Source organism: Pinus tabuliformis, chromosome 3_2 (assembly GCF_031772625.1).
Source record: "Pinus tabuliformis cultivar Carrire ecotype Pingquan chromosome 3_2, CPIR1, whole genome shotgun sequence".
Classification (NCBI taxonomy): domain Eukaryota; kingdom Viridiplantae; phylum Streptophyta; class Pinopsida; order Pinales; family Pinaceae; genus Pinus; species Pinus tabuliformis.
In genome coordinates this window covers 614,363,411-614,388,689 of record NC_142302.1, presented here as the reverse complement: position 1 = coordinate 614,388,689, position 25,279 = coordinate 614,363,411, and the positions used below count along the sequence as shown (strand labels likewise).

The 25,279-nt window shown below is 34.1% G+C and overlaps 1 protein-coding gene across 1 annotated transcript; it reads right to left on the bottom strand.

Moving 5' to 3' along the window:
- Nucleotides 1-10,028: 10,028 nt before the first annotated feature.
- Nucleotides 10,029-11,288, bottom strand: LOC149182109 (uncharacterized). Its single transcript, XM_089414456.1, has 4 exons — nucleotides 11,069-11,288; nucleotides 10,887-10,970; nucleotides 10,380-10,767; nucleotides 10,029-10,236 (listed from the first exon to the last, which is right to left on the bottom strand). Exons 1-4 carry the CDS (start codon nucleotides 11,286-11,288, stop codon nucleotides 10,029-10,031), a joined length of 900 nt encoding a protein of 299 aa, XP_089270582.1.
- Nucleotides 11,289-25,279: the final 13,991 nt, after the last annotated feature.

Below are 25,279 nucleotides of genomic sequence, written 5' to 3'. Positions count from 1 at the left end.
TACAGTACATAGTAAGTCTCGATTGTAGCAAAGTAAATGGTAAAAGAAAAGGAATTAGTCAAGAATTCCTTTGGCTATGTTTGGAAACCCTAATTCTACACGAATGAGTGTTTTGCATGCAGGAAGTCTTCTTAACCTTGACTTTGTCTGACATTATCTGGATATATGCTATATTCATGAACATGTATTTGACAGGTGTGACGATTGGGTTCCAGCTATGGTCAGACTCATCAATGAATTAGAGTTCCATTAGAGTTGTACGTGTTCTGTTACAAGGAAATGTGCCTGGAACATCAAGATAAGGTAATTGGTGTATTGTTGTGTTTATTTATGCACTCACATTTATGTGTTTATGGAAATATGATGTAGGGGATTCTATGGCAAGGAGTCTGCTTTGAAATTCTGAAGAAGGCTTAGGTTGAGCTTTTCTTTGGAAGCACTGTCACCATGGGATTGAGTCATGGCATTTGTTTCTAGTCTTGTTCTTTTGGTCTTTTGTGATTTGTTGAGCTTAATTTGTAGTTTATTCTTGGTCTTTAGTTTGGTAGAGACAATGTGGTTTTGGATGTGTGGTACTACTATTGTGAATATGTTGCATATGTTGTATATGTTGCATCTGTGACGTTGTGCGCATGTGGCGTTGTGTGTGCATGTTGTTTATGCAATGTTATGTACAATGTGGTATAGATAGTGTTGTGTGAATGTTGCATATGCAGTGTTGGGTATAGATGGTGCTATGTACATGTTGGATATGCGGTGTTGTATACATATTATATGGTGTGCATGATGAATATGCAATGTTGTGTGCATATGGTGTTGTGTACATGTTGGATATGTAGTGATGTGTACATAGAGTGTTATATACATGTTGTATATGCAGTTCTATGTACATATGGTGTTGTGTGCATGTTGTACATGTGGTGCTATGCACATATGGCATTGTGTGCATGATTATACAAGTGGTGTTGTGAGCATGTGGTGTCTTGCTCATATTGTACATATGGTGTTGTGTGCAGGTGGTGTTGTGTACATGTTGTGCATATGGTGTTGTGTAGATGTGGTGTCGTGTACATGTCGTGCATGTGGTGTTGTGTACATCTGGTGTTGTGTACACCTTGTACATGTGGTATGATGTACATGTGGCATTGTGCATTTAGTGTTTTGTACATGTGATGATGTTCACACATTGTGCAAGTAGTGCTTTGTACAGGTGGTACTGTGTACATGTTGTACATATGGTACTGGTGTACATGTGGTATTGTGCTCATGTCATACATGTTGTGCTACGGTCATGCAGTGTTATGTGTGTTTGTTGTGTAGTCATGGTATCATGGCATGTGTATTCATTGTGTTGTACTTCGTGTACATATCTATATTGTGTTATACACCGGGTGTAACTGTATGCATGTGTTGGGTTGTACACTGGGTGTAGGTGTATGAGTTGTATGCCAGGTGTAGGTGCATGTATTGCATGGTGTTGTGTGTCGTGCATGGTTGTATGTGTGTGATACAAACTATGTGTATATGCACACGGTTGAAGAGAAGGAACTAGGTGTTTTTCAAGTGTGGCAACCGATCTGGAGTGCATATGGAATAAGGAAAAAGGTAGAAGTTAAGGATTTGTTAAAGGATAAATATTAGTATTTTATTTCAACATTTTATGCATGTGATGTATGATTATGGTTTATGATGGTTACATGTGATGTATGATGTTGATCTATGATGGTTGTGTTTTGAGCTAACCTGATGTGATATGTTTATACATGATGATTTGGTCAAAGATTCTAGTTTGACTTATTGTGACAGGAAGTAAATAGGATTGCAAGTGTACCTTATTGACGAGCTACCAATGAGGTATGATGTGAATTCATTTCAATTTATTTTAATCTAATGGAAGTTATGTGCTTGTTATAGGAAAACATGAAATGCCCGGTTGGGTGGTCGAAACTGACAGTAAGAATTAGCAACAACAGTGAAAGAAATTGGAACGGGTAACAATATGTTGGTAAAGCACTTCAGGAGCAGGGCCATTGTGGGACACTAGTACCCAATAGTGTCAATTGATTTCCATGAGCATGTTATGACCGGTATTATGGTTTTGAGGCAGGTATATTCCTTGGCTTTTTTACTTTCCGAAGCGAGGAAGCCATGCCAAGGGATGCATCACTCGAGATAGGGGATGTAGGGGAACTTGGAAGGTGAGTGACTGCATGGAAGGGGTGACCGGATTGCCTGAATTACTATGTAAGATAGATGGTAAGGTCGGCTATATATTTGTTTTGGTCATTAGCGTTTCCAGATGGAATAAATGCACATTGGGAGTGCGCCCTAGAACAATGAGCTGGTAACTGTTCATTGAGAGGACAAGTGGTGCAGGATTGTAGCATTGGACATTGGATGCATATTTGACTTTGACAGTGTATTCTAGACTTCTTGGGAAGGATGTGAATCCCGGTATTACTTTGAGGGTGGTGGTGTGAGCCTCTGGATTCCCTTGTTGCATATGCATGCATCGTATCCTTGTATTTATTGGTTGAGAAAATGTGCATATGTGTATATTATTGTAAATATTATATCGAGTTGGTTTATAAAGCTCCATAGCCAGTATGGTTATTTGTTGGTTGAAGCAAATGTGTGGTTATTATTGTAAATATCGTAATGAGTTGTGTTATAAAGCTCCAATAAATGTTATGATTGTCATGTTTAGCATATGGGCATTATAAATACTACAATGAGCTATGTTATAAAGCTCCATGGGTAGTATGTTTTGTTTTCAGTGGTCTTGTTGGTTATAGGTGTCATTGAACACCAAGAACGGTGTTCCCCCAAGGGGGAGGGTTTTGTAACAGCGTTGGTTAAAATTCCATGTAAAAATATATAAGACCACGGTTGATGGGACATGTATTCCAAGTTGAATACTAGGCAAAACATCCTAGTGTGGGTGTTCATTTCGGTTATTATGGCTAAAGGAAATTGGCAAAGGCAATGGCAAAGGCTTCGGAAAGGCAAAATGGCATTAATTGGAATTTATTTATGAAAATAATGGAAATTAGGAGAAAAGGAAGGTGAAAGGTCACAGGTTGCATGTGAGGAGAAAAATGAAGGAAAATAATGGAAAATGAAGAAAATAAAGGTTTATGTTTAAATCTATTATTTACACTTGTAGATTACATATTCGTGGCATGTTTAACGAAATGTTTGTCGTGACTAGTAGGGGTCTAGTTAAGGGCTTGTTCAAATATTTACTTTTGCATCATTTTTTCCCTATTATCTTACTGTTATGAAGGTGCCATTCAATTATGGGCATTGACCTAGGCTTTGGGCCTAAAAAAGTGGCTCAAATCCTAGGTAGGCTAGCACGACACTGGGAAAAATAGTCCCTGGACGTTGGCATGCCATGGCATGAGAGCATCGAAAGCCTCCTAAATGATGTTTGGTCCATATCATGGGATCATCCAGGGGTCAAGTGGTCTAAAACTTCAATGGGACTGAGGGGCTAGTTACCTGAGTGGTTGGGATGGTTCCTAGGAGTCCTGTAGTTGATGTGGAAGGTATGTATGTTGTGTTTCTGTCGATTCCACTTCCTTAAGGTCACATGGGATGTTGAATCCAATCATAGTAGCCTCTCATCACATGTTTACCCCAGTTGGTCGGTTGCTTGGGTAGATGTGAGAGGAGGGTGTTACATTAACAATATTCAACACCTTGTAGAAACAATTTGTAACACACAACCTTAAAAGGAACATCATTGGAGGATTTGAATTCTAACTCCAATATATCTTCCAAACCAAAATACAAAATAAGAATATCAACAAAGCATGAGTTTGTTCATTAATTCTTTTTTTGTGTGTGTGTGCGTGAGAGAGAGAAAGAAAGAGCAAGGGCCATAATATCTAAGATTAGATGTGACTAGATGTTTGCCACCCATGTTAGATATGTTAATCACTTGAGAAAGTTGTAATTATTCCACAATTTGAAGTTTTCTTCTTAGCATTCAAAACTTTGATGCAATATTTACAACCATTGCACAATATATCTTTGTGATGTTTCACTTACATGATACTTATTAAGAATGCACAATAAATCATCATTATAGGGAAAATAAACATTAAAAAATTTAAAAAGAAAAAGAGAATATTATGTTTCTTGCTATCTTTTGCAAAACACTAAATAAATTTCTTTCATTGTAATATTGGGATCCTTATCCAATAATACTGCACTCCATAATAGGCTAAACATTAACTTCTCGTATTGTTATATGTTTAACTTCTCATATTGTTATATTTGTATCTTCATGCAATCAAATATTATTTGTAATGTATGTATTGCATCCCATTGTTCACCACTTGAAACGGATTAAATTAGTACCAATTTCACTGTAATTCATTCAAGTACCAAGATTTATACAAAGATTTAAGCATCCAACCTTTTTTCTCAATCCCTAAATTCAAAATATTTTGTAGCCATCAACATAACACGTCAACTTGATAATCCATCCCTAAATTCAAAATATTTTGTAGCCATCAACATAACACGTCAACTTGATAATCCATAAGCGTATTCAAGACCTCATTCAAAACCTTAATGTCAACGGCAACAAAATAGTAGAGAGAAGACTTGTCTTCAACACCTCATATAAGGGTTTATTTGATATACCAATAAGCAGGTTATTGTGAATCCTAGTATCATCAATCACAATTGCATGTAGCATCCATAGTTGCATCCTCAACCATGGGGGAAAAGATGCTAGGAATTAAAATATGTATTCCACCATTTACTAGTTTAACATTACCATTCTCTTCTATTATATTTTTATTATTTTGATTAATATTCTTGGCCAAATCTCCATTTGGCATGTTGGCTTTTGTGATATTTTTCTTATTTTGATTAATATTCTTGGTGAAAACTCCATTTGGCATGTTGTTTTTTGTGATTAAAAATACAGAAGTATGATTAATATATTACAATATAAACATGAAATAGGAAAAACTTGTGTGAATCATTTTACCGCTGGGTAAATATCAAACCCCCTAAATAGGTTTCATGTTCTTAAGAATAATTTTTAGTTACAAATAATATTTTTTAGTTACAAATAAAAGATGTGTTTCATGTCTTTTGATATTTGCATTTTTTGTATGGACAATAACCGTGGTAGTTAATTAGAGTTGTTTTGTTTTTTGTTTTTTGTTTTTGTTTTTGTTTTTTTTTTTTTTTTAACTAAGGTTTCTAGAATCGTTATAATGCTTAAAGTTATTACAATTATGAAAAATGATATCACAAATCTTAAACTTAATTTTTTTGAGAATTTCCTCAACACTTTTTTGCATTTCTTGTGCACTGACATTTTTGTTGTTGGACATTTCTTAAACTGGATTTAGGGGAGAATATGACTTCATCAAGTAGTATTTATAATAGTAGCTATTGTAGAAATTGCAAGAAATTTGCTAATGCTAATGAAATCAAACTGAAATCAAGAAACAAAAAATTCTTCTATTATTTTGTGGAAAGGAAAACACACGATAGAAACACATGCAATAACATGAAACCATCAAAACACAAGGAACACAATGATTTTATGGGGGAACCCAACTGGGGAAAACCCCTCTGCTACTTTGCATTAATTTAGATGAGAAAGAGAAACAATTACAATGTCTTGCTTCAACTCTGAAGCACACCCTGCACTGTAAAATTGTTCTCCTACTTCCTAACCTACTCTGTCACACACTTATCCAATTCAAGCCTCAACCAACCTCCTACCTCCTATATCCTTGTGCAATCCTGGAGGAATTAAGCTCCTAAATAATAGGTAAATCCCCTATTTCCTTGTGCAAATCCAAGGGGAATTGATCACCTTCTTAGTGAAAAAGCATTATACACTCAACAATATACAATTATAAATACAAATGTGCCTTTTCCATCCACCTAATTAGGCAATTTGAATTCCATGCATGACTGGGTATATTTTTAGCTAATTGACTAGTTAACTAAGAGATCAATGAGTTAACAACAGTCATAACTACACATCTGACCTTCAATTGACTCAACTAATGACTAGAGCTAAGTTAATTAAGTTTAACTAAAAATAACTCAACTAGATTGATAGATCTTAGCAATCAACTCATGCACAACTCTACTTCTAGTCTACAAATTCGAATTTATTAACTTAAATAGGAGACAAGACCATGTCTCTCTAGCTAATTGCAATCGAAGTCATCCTGTTGATGTGGAAAAACAAAATTTCTCCATTTGACTAAGGCACTAGTCAAATGAAGTCTTTTCTTGCTACTTTTTAACAGTTAAATAGAGGTAAAAAATATTCCCTTTTTAATCAAACTACTATGCTTCCTTTTTAACCTATGCATTATGTTTATGATATTTCCCTTTTCCTTTTTAACATAATTGTTATATTTCTTTTTTAATTATTCCCTTTTCTATAATTGTATAGTAATTGTGTATTTTTCATCCATAGGAAGATGATGCCTTTTCAACACCTAGAGATCACTAGAATTAAGATGTTGATACCATTGCATCAATACTTATACCGATGCCTTAGCATTGATAAAATGACATTTAAAATGCTAGTGGGTTAATCGAGTGACAATAATGATTGGAGCAGAATGAGGAAATCACCAACCCAACATAATTATATAATGTTTATCAATGTTGATATAGCAATGTTTGATAGTTTTTTTTAGTAGCTTCAACCAGTTCCAAGATGAAAGACAACACAAAGGGTTTATATCAAAATTGTTTCCATAATAAACAAGTGCTACATAGTAGCTGGTACCTGTCGCTTAAATATAGCTAATTTGTGGTAGAAAACAATAAAAAAACTAAAATTGCATATATTTAATCTTGCAACAACAAGACAATTGCAATTAGGCAAAAAAATGCGATAGCCTTTGATGCATTTATTATTTATTATCTTTGTTCTTTTCTGCTTACTTGATGTTAGTAAATGAAATATTTTAATAAAAATTTGCCCAAGCATCCTACCATTGAATGTAGTCATTATAATTTTGGATATAGTTGCATAGTGAACTTGGTTTGTTTCTCAAGTTAGCACTTTTCATATAAATATATGCACCAAACTTTTTTGGTTATTTAATTCAACACTCCCTACCAATCATGTCTTGAAATCACAAGAAGAAAACCATGCTCTCATACAGAAAGCAATGTTTTGATTTCTATCAAAATCACAAGCCCAATTGTCTACAACTCAGCTCGCTATTTTATATAACAAAGTGATGAATGTTTAGGATAAGCCTATTGAGGAGGTTTTTTTTAATCCAAATAATAAATTTGATGAATGATTCAACAATGTGGCTCCTTCCACAATGATTGAGATGGAAAAAGCACGAAGAATATAGACAATTAAATCATACTTTTGTGAAGTTGTCCTATGCAATAATTTTAAAACTTATTTGTGACTTCTTTTAAAAATTTGTATTAAGAAATATTGTTATAGTTTAAGTAGGTGAAATGTTTCACTATAATAGTTTATTAAAAAAGTATATATATGAAAATAAATATATTATTAAGTAAATTCATGTTAAAAATTAGATACTAATAATGGTGTTCAAATCTCATAAACAACAAAATAAATATTTAACGTTGTTCTAATGTTAATGCAAACTAGGTATATTTGAACAACAAATGAAAATTTATTGTTCTAATTTTGAAAGTACTACTGTATTGGAATGTATAAGTTTATGGTCAATTCATTTATCTTGTTACTTTTACATTTCCACTAGTAAATTGATAGCTTACCTTCTTTGTTTTAATTTTTTTTTATGAAGACTGCTTTTTACAAATTGTATTATAAAAAAATCACTACAAGAATAAAATTTGTCATTAATATTATCTACTCTCATATTGATCCAAAAATACATTTAGGGTGCCTCTAAAGAATGGCTTAATATAGTCTATTTTCATTTTCATCTTTATATTAGGTAGTATTATCTCATGGAAATTTTAAATTCGAAGTTGTCTTTTATTGTAAGAACATTGAAAATTTGTTGGGTTTTAATGAAAATGGAAAAATTAAGGGACATGGGAACAAGTGTCCACTTTCATCATTTGGTACTATCATTTTATGAAAAAATTAAATTCGAAGTTGTATTCATTGCAAGAACATTTACATAAAAATGGTTTTAATGGGTGGAAAATTCAAGGAAAATGGGAAAGCATGCATACATTATAGGGGGCCTCTAGTCATGACTAAGAAAGACTAAATATATTAATGATTGGTTTTTATAAAACATATTAATGATTTGGATTTTTTTTTGAAAAAATATTAATGATTTGGATTTATGTTTACCTATTTATGCAATGATATTTTGAAAAGAGATAGTATTAAGTTTCCATATTCTATTAAAAATATATAAAATACAAGATTATTACTAATTAAAAATACATATGTACACTTTAATAACTATAAATTAAGTAAATATTAAATATATAATTATAAGTTAATTATTAAAAGTCATATATATAATTTATATTTGAATTAATTATTTTACAATGTTTAACCAAACCTACAACCAATGAAGTTAACAATACAAAGTGTCTTTGCTCAAGGATTCATTATATCGTTAAAGAAACATGTATGAGCAGCATAAAGGCTCAATTGCTCACTAATATCTTTCAACTTTTGAAAGAGCAATAACCCATCAAACCAATCACTAAGCACCTACATTGCACCCACAAACATGTATGAGCAGCATAGAGGCTAAATTGCTCACTAATACCCTTCAACTTTTGAAAGAGCAATCACCCATCAAACCAATCACTAAGCACCCACATCGCACCCGCATCTTTGCAAGTCTCAGGACTCCATCAAGCTAGAGCATAAAGCACATTTCACATGGAAATTGTAAACCCAAAACTAATTTGAAGATCAAACATGGAGGAGTGAACTAGTTGAAGAAGGGCTCATTATTAATGATTAATTTTAATTGATCCTCAACTGTCTCATAAATTGAAAATGGAAACATCTATCCTTTCATGTATAAATAAGATCCCGTAGTTTGCTCAAAGTCAAAAGCATCCATTCAGTTAAGGAAGGAACATAATTCCTATATTGATATTGGAAAAATCTATCCCTCTAATGTGGGATAGAAAATTTCTATATTCATCCATACCTTCTACACTCAATTAGAAATGTAACTTATTCTAATTTGCCATAAGATCCAACACTTCTTACAATGAAATTAGTAACATTCCTTCCACTCTACGAAAAGATCCAATAATAACTATTGGAAATATCCATACCTCTCAGCTAAATTTGGAAAGAACCATTATTACGCAGTGTAAAAATATATATTTTACCCCAATGAAAAGAGATCCAATACTAACTATTGGAAATATCCATACCTCTCAGCTAAATTTGGAAAGAACCATTATTACGCAGTGTAAAAATATATATTTTACCCCAATGAAAAGAGACTGAATTAACAACACAAACTATTACACTAAAAATGTAGTCAATCATAGTTAAAATAAATAAATTAAAATAATATAAAAATAGCAAAATGTATAAATTTTGTTCGGATTTACACAAATAATAGCAAGTCAAAACAAAAATCTGAATGCATTAATACCAGGCCAAAGAAACACAAACTTTTAAACTCTGAATATTTGGATGTACACTTTTAAATGAAACCTGTCAAAACTAATGAAGTCGGTCAAATGTCCACTTTAAATGAAACCTGTCATAACAACTCTGTAAGCATCAACACATATGGTTCACTACCGTTGTAAATCCTCAACATCTTCTTCTGAATGTGAAGCTAGTGGCGGCATCCGAAGATTTTCAACTATTTCCCTTCCATCATCTTTTGCTCTTCTCATATTTGAGATCTCATTGCAACTCACATCTCCCATGCCTACATCCATCAACATTTGATCTTTACAGTCTTCACTCTCCTGTAAGCTGCCTAACAACATTTGATCTTTACAGTCTTCACTCTCCTGTAAGCTGCCTAACAACATTTGATCTTTACAGTCTTCAATCTCCTGTAAGCTGCCTAACGATATTTCAGTTTCTGATGACTCAAGCAGAGCGTCTGTCTTCCCCAGCTTAATTGTGTTTCTTTCAGAAAAGTGGCAACATCTTTATCTCTGTTCCACAACTTAACTTTGTTTCTTTCAGAAAAGCGGCAGCGCGGCAGCATCTTTATCTCTGTTCCACAACTTAACTTTGTTTCTTTCAGAAAAGCGGCAGCATCTTTATCTCTGGAAGAGGTAAATTTCAAAAGCTTTCAAAATGCTTCAAAAGTGGACATCTCAGTAAGCAAAGGAATCGAGGAGATGTCACTAAGTTGCTTGATGATATTCGAGGATCTGAATACTCAAGTAATAGTCCCTGTCTTCTACACCTGAACTTTGTTTCTTCTATAAAAGTAGCAGCATCTTTATCTCTTGAAGAGAAGAATTCCAAAATCTTATGAAATGAATCAATAGTAGTGTTGTCAGATGGAAAAGGAATTGAAAGTGGATATTCCAGTAAGTTTCTTGATAATATTCCCATGCCTTCTAATGTCTCAAGCAATAACCCCTGTCTTCTGCGCCTTAACGTTTTTTCTTCTAAAAAAGACGCAACATCTTTATCTCGTGAAGATATAAATTTCAAAATCTTCTGAAATGCTTTGAAAGTGGAGATCTCAGTAGCAAAAAGAATTGAAAAAGAATGGAAAGAATAGGTCGTGACACATACAGTTTTTTCTAAAAGATGTATTCCTTTCTGCATGTTTTGAACATTGCTTTCTGCAAATCAATGTCCAATGTAGACGCAACATCAAAAGAACTTGAACATTCTTTAATGGCATGAGTAGAGTTATTCTGCCTTGGAAAGAAAAGAGGACACGCCTGATGCATCTAAAAATCGAAGTATGAAGCCCTTTCCCATACACGTGAACATGAACCTACAAAGCCAGAGTCAAGAAGCGATGGGGCATATCGGTAACAAACTACAAGATTCAACAGTTGTTGCATATACCCCAATGATATTGCAAGTTCTTGTTGCGTAAAAGAATTTGGATTAAGACCCATGGGGCATATTGGTAACAAACTACAAGATTCAACAGTTGTTTCATATACCCCAACGATATTGCAACTTCTTGGTGTGTAACGGAATTTGGAATAAGACCCATAGGCAAGGGAACATTACAAATGTGGTCAATGTAATACGCCCCATTAGATTCTTTGTCTCTGTTTTTCTGTTCACTTCCATGGCCAATTGGGAAAATCTTGCAAAGTTGTTTTGTCCCAACAGTTTGGTTTTGCATAAGCTACTTCTTATGTTGAAATTGGAAAAATCCTTCCCTCCAATGTGGGATAGGAAACTTTTATATCCATCCATGCCTTCTACACTTAAATTAGAAACACTTCCTCTTCCACTTTGCCATAAAATCCCATACTTCTTACAATGAATTTGGTAACATTCCTCAGGTTGGCATCTTTGCGACCCTATTGATAACTATTATGTGCCTATGTGAGTTTGTCCTTGGTCGTCTTCGCATGGCTCATGGGATGTTTGATTTCATCCGAAGTAGTATTGGAGTTAAACAGGGTTGTCCACTGTCCCCTACCCTGTTTGGGATCTATATTGATGAGTTGGAGACATTTCTACATGAGCATATCTAGGAAACTTATGGTTTCCTTATTTACCAAGTTTGTATATTTATTCTACTCTGTGTTGATGACGTGGTCCTCCTCTCTTCATCCCTAGAAGGATTACGGAGGTAGTTGGATGCCTTAGCTCTGTTTTGTGATCTTCGACAGTTGATGGTCAACCTAGGTAAAACCAAGGTTATGATCTTCAATGGGGTGAAGAAAACTTCGAACCTTCACTTCCTATTCAAAGGGGAGGAGGTTGAGGTCACCAGTATAATTAGTTGGGGGTGCAATTCTCAAGTCCTCGCTACAGTGTGTGACTGACGCTTCAACCTCGGATCAACAAAGGATATGGATCCTTAGCCCTTCTTGAAAGACAATTCTTTCAACATCACTTCCAGGACAACTTGTCCAATGAGCCTCATGAATACCTTGATCCATCCCACTGTTCTATATGGATTAGATATTCGGGGACCGTCTTTACTTGAGTTAGATTGGGCTTCAACTGAGAGAGTCCAGATTCTTCTTCTTCACCACATCATTAGATGCAAACAAATAGTACCTATGCACATCATCCTTGTAGAATTTGGAGCTCAGTCAATTTGGCTTGAGATGGTCTTCATATTGGTTTCATTCTTACATCGTGTTCAAGGCTTTGCATACTTGATCAAGATTAGGTACCGATATCCTTACTTAGCATAATTCTCTTTTGAGACTATTGCCCATTCTACTCCCTCGGGTTAGGCCAAATGTTGGCTTACAAGAGTTTCAGATCACTTAGAGTCGGTGGGCATTCAATTGTATCATCTCCCTCCTTTCCAATATTCCTTAGATGCCCCTTGTCACCTTTTACCTACAAGACATGAGTTGAACAAGATCATCAGGTAGGACATCTATAGGCAGTTCATCCAGTTCACCTGGGTCAATCCTCTGGGAGGGTTGTGCCCAAAGATGGCCTTTTATGCTAAGAACTTCTTGGAGTTGAGAGACGGGCTCATTGTTCGACTCCAATATACATTTTACCACTGGATGCATGCTCTTCGCATTCCTTTAGGCCAGTTCAAAGTAGGTTCTCATAGACTTTGGGTAGAGATGGACCACCATATTGATAGACCATATAGAATCTGTGAATATGTCATTTACAAAAAGTGGAGACTGAAGTGCACTTCATTTTTGGATGCCTTGTCCATTACGAGATTAGAGGAAGGTTCGATTACTTGTTTAGAGATTCTTGGACCCTTGCTGGATTTTTCAGGTATCCCGACCAAAGATGCTTAGCCCTATATATGCAGAGGATATCAAGTTTTGAGCACATATTCTTCAACCTCCCATCAGACCAGACCCCACACAGAGGATCATAACATTTTTTAGGGTACTACCTTCAAATATGAGCACCAAGAGACTAGTTGATACTAGTACATATACAGACTCTAGATCAATGAGGGTCCATGGGACCTCACCCCCCACACGAGATCTCAACAGCGGATTAGTCTCAAATTCGTTCCTGGGAGATGAACTAGGTCCTCTAGACCTTAGCAGCCCGTGAACTCCTCGGGCAATGACTTAGTGGACAACCTGCACTTTCCACCAACTCTTAATCGAACCAATAGACTTTGTTGAGTTTTTTTTAGTGTTCTTCATTCAGCCTCAGATGTTAGGAGAGATGAGTCTAATCCTCATAGGCATTGGCTCTTAGATCCTGTTCGCAAAGGAAGTTAATGCATTGTATATTTTATACTCATGCATTGTATCTTTTATACTTCATGCATTATATCTTTTATAAGAGACTATTTGGTTCTCCCACATTGTTGAACATCATTGTACTCAACAATCCCTTTGACCTACTTTGTGGTCAATAGTTGGACATAAATATAATTATCTTATCTTATCTTCCACATTACAAAAGGATGGAATACTCACTATTGGAAATATCCATACCTCCCATCTAAATCTCTAAACAACCATTATTGCATTGTGAAATTACCCAAGTGAATCAAGACTGAAAATGGAAATCAAACCATTACACAAGAAGAGTGTAGCCAATCAAAGTTAAATAAATAAATTAAAATAACTTGATTGTCTAAGTACTCGACTAATTATGTCTATAATATTTGATATATAAGTGAGTGAAATGGGATGTATACTTCATCAAATTTAAGAAACAAAGGGGTTTGTCAACTTATAAATACCTAAAATCAACTTATAAATACCTAAAATCATTTCTAAGGGTCTGGAAATGTTTGACAATAGTAACAAAAACTGCTAGAATATGACAACATAAGCACACAATATAAAAGCATATTAGCTTGCACTTGTCTGTAACGAGAAGCACAAAATATAAAAGCATATTAGCTTGCACTTGTCTGTAACGAGAATGTGAAATCACAAACATGAGCACATTTTATTTATTCAATTAAATTAAATATCCCAGTAAAGCATAGGAAATAAACAAAGGGAATTATTTCAGAGCATTTTATGGCGGTACCCGCATCTTGAACCAAGAGAACATGCCATGCTTTTTCTTCTTCTTTTCATCTTTAAGAATATCATCTGTAGTGTTTCTAACACACTTCACATGAGCTAAAAAAACTCTATACACCTTCAACCAAAAGGCAATGATGTAGAATGTGTAGAGAACATACATACCAAAATAAAAACATCACTTCACATGGGCAAAAAAACTCTATACACCTTCAACCAAAAGCCAATGATGTAGAATGTGTAGAGAACATACATACCAAAATAAAAACATTAAAATTATAAAGAAAGCTTATGATGAGAAGCATTGTAGAGATTCAAAATTTTTAACTAATGGGAATGGTTTAGAAACATAGGGACTTTCTATTTGTTCTTTTTGGAAATATTGGAAAACAGTTTTGGGAAATATTAGAAAACATATTTTTGGAAACATTAATATTAAAAATTTCAAAATATATTATTTTTTCAAAATCCTAAAAGATAATAAAAATCTAAAACAATGAAAAAAATCTAACAAAATTGGCAAAAATTTGAATAGTCCACCATGTGCATAGTGAAGAAGGGAAACTTTCCCAAAATTAGCCAGAAAAAAAATCTAATTCCTACTATAAATACGTAATGATTACATAATAAAAATGTAACTCATCAAAATTAACATAATATTAAAAATAATATAATATTAAAAATAATAAAAATTAATTTGTACTGTTAAACCATAAACAATCTGTAATTTTTTTTATCAAACATAAATAATAACCATTCAAACAAAAAAATTATTTATACTATAAATTCACCAAATATAATAACAATTTTTTTGAATATACCATACCTTCACCAAATATAATAACATTCTTTTTTACCTGAAATATAGTTGAGGAGAGAAACCTTGAACAAGTAGTAAAAACTTAATATTAACAAATCTTCCAACGAATTATTAAAATTTCAACCTTTGTAAAATGAATGGCACGATATAGAAAACCTTGTGCAATTAGTTGTGGAAGCCATACTAGTTTGGGAGGGAGGTGATAGTCTGTTTAAACCAACTTCGAGATCGAATCCTGCAACCCAAGTAAGATTTAAGAAAGCAACCCTTCAACCTTTTATCATTGTTATCCCAACCAAACTAATACAAATACGACTATTTTTTATTATGTTGATAAGTTGAAACACTAGAAAAGAAAAGATAATCTGCATTGTTAATGTGTGTTTCCTTGGAATATCCATAATAAGAAGGTTGTATATAATAAATTAAATTTCTATATATACATTAAATTCATCAAAAGCTCTAGCTTATGTTTTTTTCATTTCTTTTTTCTTGTTGGGTAAACTATTACAAATTATTTTTCATTTATATTAAAAAAATCAAAATAAATTTTACATTAAACTCATCAAAAGCTTTGGCTTATGTTTTTTTTTATTTTTTTGGTAAACTATTATAAATTATTTTTTGTTTATATTAAAAAAACAAAATAAATTTTACAAAATCTAATATGTAATGTAATATTAAAAATTAAAATAAATATATAAAATATATAAAACAAATTAATTATAATATATTTGTTTTGTTTGTTAGGTTATGTAAGTTTTGAGATGACTGACATACTTAATTTGTGGTTTGAGTAGTTGCGACCTAAGGGCAGCGAAGCCATTAAAATTACAGATTGCACTTGGCCTGGGCCACACCAACCCTTAGCATGATTGGATTTTTTTCCCATGTAGTTTCGAATCAGTGACCTTTATAGCACAGAGTGCCCTAACAGAGCACCATGTAACAATCTATTCTACACCACGTAAGTAAACTAATTATAATTAAATAAATTATAATAAGACAATAATTTAATATACATTTTCTTCACCTTACTCTGTATACTTATGATTTACACTTCATTTCTTTTTTTATATTTAATATAATATAAATTTAAAATAAACATAAAATCAAACCCTTAATCTTACAACATATAAAGCTACAATTTGTGTAATGCCCCACTTAAATCTTATCCTGCAAATTTTATTAATGTTTACATTATCTGAAAATATTGAGAAATATTGGTCTAATATAAAATTAATGATTTCTATTATTCAAATTCCCAACTTGTCTTCTCAAACCGAATCTTAGGTAGGATATGGTCTCCTTCCATTATTTCAAATAATATATATATTCATCTCACATTCCTCAATGCACCCTCAAATTTACTTGGGAGAAGACATGGTCCTCTCCAACTAATTATCAATATATATAATCATCTCACATTCCCCAATGTACCCTCACATTTACTTGGGAGAAGACATGGTCCTCTCCATTTAATTACATGTCATTCCCTAATGTACTCTCACATTTACTTGGGAGAAGACATAGTCCTCTCCATTTAATTATATATATATATATATATATATATATATATATATATCTCACATTCCCAAATGTACTTTCAGATTTACTTGGGAGAAGACATGGTCCTCTTCCATTAATTTCTCAATTTTATATTTATATCACATTTCCAAATGTACTCCCAGTTTTACTTGGGAGAAGAGAAGTCAACTGTAAGGATGGATGAGAAGTTAATAACATTAATGAGAGGTGGTTGAGATGAAGAAGAGAGGGAGGGTATAAAAAGGGAAGGGGGAAGGGAGAAAAGGGATGTGGGGGGGTCTTGCTTGATTTTCGGATTGGCTGTGATTTGGGTTGGCTGTGATTTTAGGATTTTCTGTGATTTTGGAGACCTTAGGAACCTGTGGAGTTTTTTTGGGTTATTGAGAGGAGGGAAATATTGTTCATCTTGGTCTGGATCATTCATCTTGGACACACACATTACATCTGGTTGGACTTGGGCTCGGAGGGCTTGGGAACCTACGGAGGTTTCCTGGGCTAGGAATTATTTCCTAGTTGGCTGGGAGGTAAATCCAGTTGGGTCAGTCAAGAGGAACGTTCAGCAGGAGCAGCAGCTCAAAGGCATCTCCACTAGCCACCGGTATAGGTATTCCTTTATATATTACTCACGTAAATTTATTAAAATAAAATGTTCACTATAAGTTATAAGGATTAGAATGTAAATGGTAAAATTTTCATTGTTTAAAAGTCTTGTAAGAAAGTTAATTAATGTCTCTTATTACATTTAAATTCTAGAGAAATAGCTTTGTTAGAAGACCCTAGGATAGGGCTCTTACACATGGCATCAGAGCTTTGGTTCAAAATCTGGACCCAAAGCCCACTAAACCCCAAATACCGATAGAAGGGCTTGAACCTCTGACCCTGTGGTTGTTATGTTGTTGTGGTTAACAGCCACACGCTCTAACGAACTAAGCTATCCCTACAGTTCATTCTTGTTTATGGCTCTGGCCATTGGCCCAGATGAATGAATTATTAATCAGCGATGGAGATGATGCCAAATGGTTCTTATGAATGGTAAAATTTTGGGTCCCTCTTCCTCATTCATCGGCGTTTTACACTTCGCTGTAAGGTTCACTTTTCGCTGTAAATTGTCTCACGGCCATTGCAGGTCTGTTTTGTTAGGGGAGAGGTGACAATGTGGGATTCAGAATGAATGAATTTTCTTTGTATATGATGTTTTCCTAGTTCAGAGATTGCAAGTCCCAGGTTTGTAGAGTGAAGGTGTATCAATTACCATGCTGTGTTGTTGGGTCTGCATTGAAAGCTCACAGAATGTTGACGAGGTCTGTTGTTGGAGAGACGATGAAGTACATCATTGGGAAGGATGTTCGAAAAATGCTCAAGCGAAAAGACAGCGACGCTGGAGAACGCGCTATGCAACTGTGCCCCTTTCCCTTGATGAAACCATTTGGATTTTAGGAAAATTAGAATTAGGGCTTCTAGTGAGCTTCTGTATGCTTGGTTTGAGGACATGGCTTTTGGCAAGTCTTGCCTACTTCACTAGAATTAGGGCAATTATATATTTTACTCTTTGGCATCATTTGTCCCTGTGTGGATTCATTTGCATACGTCTTGTTTGCGAGGAAGATGACTTTATGGAGTTTGAATTCCTAATCATTGGCTTCCAAATCGCACTCTTTAATCACTTGTCTGAACCCACTTGATTGGAATTTGTATTTGAGTCCTTATTCTAGGATACCCATGTTTGAGCCAGCTGAAAATCAAATTCAAAGTCAAAACCCACTTTGGCATTGAGACTTAGGTTGTGTGTTATGACTTTGTTCAATTGGATATGTTGATTTATTGTTTGGCAGTTGCTGATCCAGCAACCATTAGACTAGATCCATTTTGGTAAAATTGTTTCTTTGTGTTTGAGGCATTGTTACCAAATTTGGCAGGATCTGGCTCAAGTTCCAAACCTTTCAAACTGACTAAACTTCCAAAACTTCTTTAAAAAATAGTAGGAATAAAATTTAAACAGAAAAACTTAGATTTAAAAGCCATAAAACTGCTTCTTTGAACTTATGTCTATTTTGAATTACATTCTTCTGTATGCTTATATATTTTTCTGTGATTATTTGAACTTCCGAGTAATGCGTATTCTTTTTCCATGAAAAAAACATTATATTTGATATTTCAAGCTTGAAATCAAAATATAGATCAACTTAACCTTACAGCTCACAATCAAATTTCATAACCACTCTGTGTCCTATCTTAGTCTACGTATTACAGTCATCCATCCAAGCAGATTGGGTTCAAGTGCCCTTCATTCCTGTCTACAGTGAATCAGCAACAAAAACAGAGCAAGCCCTTAAGCAAGTCCCATAGTAAACAATTCTCTTGTTTCCAGCAAAACCTTGATTCCAGCTTAGATCAAAAGAGAGAGAAGATTTAGTGGACAAAGCGTCCTCCTTGTATTCTTGAATGATTAAGGTTTCTTCTTGCAGTGTAAGTGGTGATTCACAGAGATAATCTGCTTTTGAGTTAAACTCTCTGTAGAATTTTAATTTGTTTTTCAGTTGAACTCTCTGTAGATGTGAGTGAAAGAGATAACATCAAAGAAATATTTTATTTCCAATACTTTGTTCATGATGGGCCCAAGAGTCAAATTTGTGATTTGGCAATTGGCTTAGCCAAGGACATCACTCATTTTGAATCTCCCAGAACTTGTAATCTTTTGAATTCTTTGTCTTCAGTGGTTTTTCATCAAGATCCATACTGCATAACATTTTACTTTGTTGTTGGTTCCCAGGCCTGCATTTTACGTCAAATAAAATTCTGAGTAATGTGTATACTTTCAAGTGAAATTTTATATGTTTCCATACATTCAATTCTTTAGATCTGTTTTTTTTTTTAATCCTGAACTTTTCGAAACCTCCCCCTACCTTAACCTAGAGAACTTGTCGTACCTTATATATATATATATATATAGTTGGGGCACATCTGCATTTTTCCTTATGTCCATTATGCATAGTGTGTTTGTGACTGAAAGTTTAACATGTGATTTCCTTGGATGGTTTTATTTTCTGCTGTGTTTGAAGGAAGCTCAAGTGCAACATTGTACATCCAAATTTGGCGTTTAGCATGCCTTGTGTGCAAATAGGTAATGACTAGATAGAGTTTTACATCCAGCTCCGTTCCAAGGATTCTTCCTCTCCATCACTATATAGCAATCATTTTGGCGTTGAGGCATGTGTTGTGTGCAAGTAAAATGACTCATGAGATAGGGTGTGGTGGCCACTGCTGTAATTGCTTTAACTAAAAATTAGGTCAATCCCAATTCATTAAGTTTTGTAGCCAGAGCTTGTGTTCATCTTGACTGGTTTTTTTGTGCAACTTCTTTTGCCTTTAGAGGCGATTACTTAAAATCAGGATTACTGCTTCATGTTTCCTACATATATCATTCAACCGAATCCCCTTTTTCTAGTTTTACACCTGTTGTATTTTAAGGAAGCTCATTTATACTATAATTCAACTGTCTTTGAACTGTAGCCCTGTGTTGTATGAATTCATGAAATAACTCCATATGATTTCCTATTTTGGTCACTGATTTATCCTTTACCAGTCATTAATTATTGGACTGAACACAAATTGCCCTGCTCCAAATCCATCATTCCTCAAGGATGCCTATGAGAATTACATCTACCCTTTGCCTCTGGGCCTCTGTTTTTTCTTTTTATCTGGTAGAAATTTTCAATGGCAATTATTGCATTGTAACCGTTGATCAAAACTAAATAATTGAATTCTACACCCAATTTATTTTAGACCATGTGGACAAATTACTAGGGTTATCCAGATGTAGGCATTTAACAGCAGAACTTGAAAGCAATAGAGGCTTTCAGAGGTGATATGCATACAAGAAAAATGATAAATAAAAAATAAATATTTTAAAATAACAGGCAAAGGGATGAAAAGAAATGAGATGAGCACCAGAACTTTGAGCAGGAGGAAGATTAAAAAGCTAATGGGGTGGAAGTACACTGGTGCAAAGGTTGCTTTCTTGTACTTGAAGCAAAAGATGACCTATTTGTACTAAATTATGTAGGTGTGTTACTGCTTTTAATCTTTTGGTGTTTTGAAGAATTAGCCTTTTCTTTTAATGGACAATTAAAAATACTACAAAAAATTCCCGATGATATAGGTGAGAGAAACTAAAAAAATGCATATAATACAAGACTAAGTTTGAATATAGGAAAATGGTCAAGACATGTATGAAGCTGCAAATTTTGTTGGATTTATATTTTCTCCTTGCCTTTGAAGATCTCAGTTAAGGAAGAGTGTATCATATCATAACTTGAAACAAATCATTAATCTTAAATAACCATGATAACAGATTGAGCTTGTTAGGTCCTTTCTTCCATTTGAATATGAGTATTTGAAGGCCAACACCACACTTGATTTTGCAATGTAAAAGCTTAGTATAATATAAAAGATCTACAATGAATCCATCAAAAACCTAAGAACCTTTCCCGCATTGTACGAAATCCACTGGTTTGTCCATCAGACGTTGTAGCATCTATGAATCATCAAATACCTATTTCTTAGTTTTCAGAATAGGCTACTGGTCCTTGAGAAAGGTTAGGGAGATAATCCCATTAGACTCCATTCTAAGTTGTAACCAATGTCCATTTTTCAAAAAAAAAAAAAACTCTTTAATACTTCGATATAAGAGGAATAGCTTGATCTCACCAAAGTGTGTCTTTTTAGTTTATGTTTGAACTCATTAATGTTCCCATGCTTGCCCACTCTCTATCCTTGATTTGAATGAAACATTCCTTCTTATCACGGGAGCCTTTTGAGTAACATGTGATTTTAGGGTCCTACGAATGTCTCTGAACTTTGATAATGGAGTAGCCTTGATTTTTGCATAGAAGCTTGAAAGTTTGACATCAAACTTTCTTGGATGCCCTCAATATTTCTTAACTCTTCAAATCCTCACATTGAAGTGCTCTCACTTTTGTTTAAATAAGTTGCAATCTATCAAGGCCTTTCAAAGTAGATTTTGCACTATTATTGTAAACCTTCTGATATGCGCTAATCCCTTGATTCCTCCATTTGAAAAAAAAAGCCATTCCTTTTATTACTTTTGAGAATTTCGAATGGTTTTTAAAATTAGTTGGATGTTCCCAAATGACAATATCTTCTAAAGCTTCAAAGGAGTGGGTGAGATTCTATACATTTAAGAAGCCTGAATAAAGTCATGGATCTAGTGTAGATATAACTCGGCATATTACAAATAGTTCAAGGGGTTTTGGATCTTAGGGATTATCCCTCATTGGGGTTTTCAAACATGCATGTGGAATGCTATCCAATAATGAGGTTATGGGACATGCATGTGGATTAAGTTAATTCAGGAGATTCATAATTCAATAGTTTGGATAGTTGGAATCCAAGATCTCAAGAATTCAACTTGGGAGCTACACATTTATAAAGGTTACGAGGCAGCTTGAGGGAGCTCTAGTTGGTCCATGAATTGTTTTCCAAAAAAAAATGAGCTTATGAAGAATCTTTGGTTTTGATTACTTATGTTGTAATTGTGTTCATTCCATATGTGTTTTCCCTCAGTCAATATGTTTTTCTTTTAATATTGTAAGCCTTAAGTGGTGGTGCCTGATATGAGGCTTACTATGTAATAAAGTCACTTGATAATTTTAGAATATCTTAATGTTTACTTTTGTATAAAGTGGTCTATCCCACATTCATAAGTGGAAATGATTTTCTTACTGAACAATGATGTATAAGAAGGTAAACTCCGAATGCACCAATTATTCTTTGTAAATATCATACTATGTTATTGTAAATAACCTACTTTTAGCTTAATTATATCACTCAACCCTATCTAGGCTTTCCTCTTAGTGATCTAGCTCATTTTGTAATATGAACAGTTGAATAGGTGTTTTTATTTTTCAATTCCTTGTGTTGTACAGATTATATAGGATCTTTTCTCTGGCGGTTTTGAGTGGTATCCACTATTGAGATTAGCACAAATTAGATCCAAGAATTCATCTGAGTCAACAACATCCTAAGCAGCATACGATGACACTTTTCTTCCTGAAATCCCTTGTTGGTCCACCTGCAGTTTTTGGCAATATCAACAAACCTATGTTGCCTCTACTCCAGCTGAATTAATACCTTACCAAATTGCTGTTAAAGGTGACTGTCCAAAATGTCTCACTGAAGTTATTGTTGCAATTTGAACCAAAACTATGATTGATCATTTCCTGGTTCAAATGTTGATGGCTGCTATTGAACGACACCTTACACAGTAATTTTTGCCTTCTGTTTCTCTGCTACTTCTCATTTTTTTTAGTCAAATTCTGAAGATCTCTCTCCTCATCTTGCTAAGGCCCTTGCTATCAATGTGAATAACCAGTAGGCAATGTTCCCTGATCAAACATAGTTGAAGGGAAAAGTGAATTGTAGCCTCGCCATAAAGGGTGATAATCAAACTCCGCAAGAATAAATCCTTTTTTTCATGCCTTGTTTCTTTCCTTATAATTCACGCAGGAAAAGTGATTGGAGGAAAGCTTATATCTAGTCTTGATGATGTTGTCGAGTATACTCCCATATTGCAATAACACCACTGACATCAACATTTAGAGATCTAACAACACCATGCTGAGGAATTTCCACACATGCATCCAGCACATGGATGATATCAACAGGGATTTCCTCTTTCTCTCTTCCAAGTACGATGACTTTTTTCCATGGAAATGGATACTTATTAAGTGGTATATTGTTTGTCATCTGCTCCAATCCCAAAACTATATACCCTTCCCTCTTCTTTACCTTTAGGTATTCTTTAAGGTTCAATTCGGATACTTCTTGTATTGGAATCCACTTCTCTGTTGTGACACTGATTTACTAGAATTGTTTATCTTTTATTATACTTGCATCAGCAATAACTAAGTTTGCTGCTTTAAATACCTCACAAGTTCGTGCCAATCCTGCAAGATTCGGAATGCGTCCTAGCAAAGATGCAACAACAATCAAGTCCCGTCGCCCCCTGTCATTTTTTCCAAATCTTTTATTCGTAACTCTATTGTTGACATCAGCAATTGATCTTCAATCTCAATTTCTGCTAGTGTAAAACCATTCGCATTTTTTCCAAACGTTGACAATTTGGTATTGATGCTTTCATCAAACCTATGAGAAAGGATTTTCTTCTGAAAATCCAGAGAATCGTCAATGGAGCCAGAGAACACATCCATTATGCAAGATGAATCACTACCAGTAGTTTTACTAAGCTTAGCATTTCCTTCCTGCATGTCTGAATATGGATTGTCACGGTTGGTCGTGCTTCTAAGTTCTTCATTCTTAAAATTCACAGCATATTCTTCCATGGAAACTCGCAGCTCCCCTCTGAACTCATTGAGAAAGTCTCTGACACGCTCTATAATAGAAACTAGAACACACTCAAAAGGGAGCTTAATAGATGGGTCAGTATCACCATTTTTGAAACAGAATATGCGGATCTCTTCAAGATGTACAAAGAAGAGGTTGAGAGACCAACATTTGTCAATCCATGTGAATAAGACAATAACCATGCTATTACAAATGACAAAGTATGAATATCCCATATTTATAATGTGGTAATGAGATCAACAAATCTTCCATTGCTTGGACATGCAGCCCAAGTTCATTAATTGTATAGTTAAGTCTGCCACATCACAATGATTAAATTTGGCCAAAGGATGTGTCACTTGAACGTTTGAAAAAACTCTGTAATGGCCTCAGAATTCTGATTGAAGAATGAGGTGAACTACATTTTACATTGAAAATTGCAGTTTTGTTCCCACTAATCTGTACATGAGGTCTTTGTTTTGATGCCAACCTCAGTGTCTATTAAATATATGGATGGTGTGAACAATATTTGCACTGAATATTGCAGTTTTTGAGCTAGTAATTTATACCCAAAATGTGTCCCAATAAAAAGAATGTAGTCAGTTCTAATTGACATACGAGGATGGCTTTTAATTCTGACGATAGTAGATTATCATTATTCTTATTTAAGATACAGTAGATTTTCCATTCGGATAGTAGGATTATCTTTCAGATAGTATATTTGTCATTCTTCATGGAGGAAGTCATAATAACAAATCTCGAGTTTGAGAAGTAAACGACTATGAAGCATGGGAATTCAGATTAGGATGTGTTGAAATATCCTATATGTCACGTTAATGATTATTCTATGAGTGGTGGAATTATCTAGTGAAAACATAGATTGAATACCATGGACTTGTGTAAGGCTTACTGTGATAGTTGTTTTTAATAATCTTAAATTAAATGAGAAGATCAATTCGTAGAGAATTTGGGATTTTAGAATGGAAGCTTATTTAGTCAATAAAAGACTAGTGAAAATATTAGAATACACTTTTACCCTTATTCTAGTGTTGAATAAAAATGCCGTGAAAAATAATGTGTCTCTAGTTTTGGATAAAAGGACCCTCAACTTTCTTCGCAACTTTTGTGGTCACTAGCCACTTGTGAAAGGAGTAGGCATCTTTAGAAATGTGGTGCCATTTAGAAAGGAAATACTAATAGCAGCAGGGCAAAGGCAATTATTCCATTTGTTTATTTATTTCTCATTTGTTTGGTCATATTGTGAGCTGCAATATATATCATGAAATTGTTTTAGTACTAGTAAACAATGATTAAATATATAAAACCTTTGACATTTAGAGGACATTTCTCTCAATTTACAAAAAATAAAGTATGAAAATCATGAGGGAAACAGTTTCTGAAGTTTTGAGTCTTTTATTTTCAAGTTAACTAATTGGTTTGGAAGATGAAAAG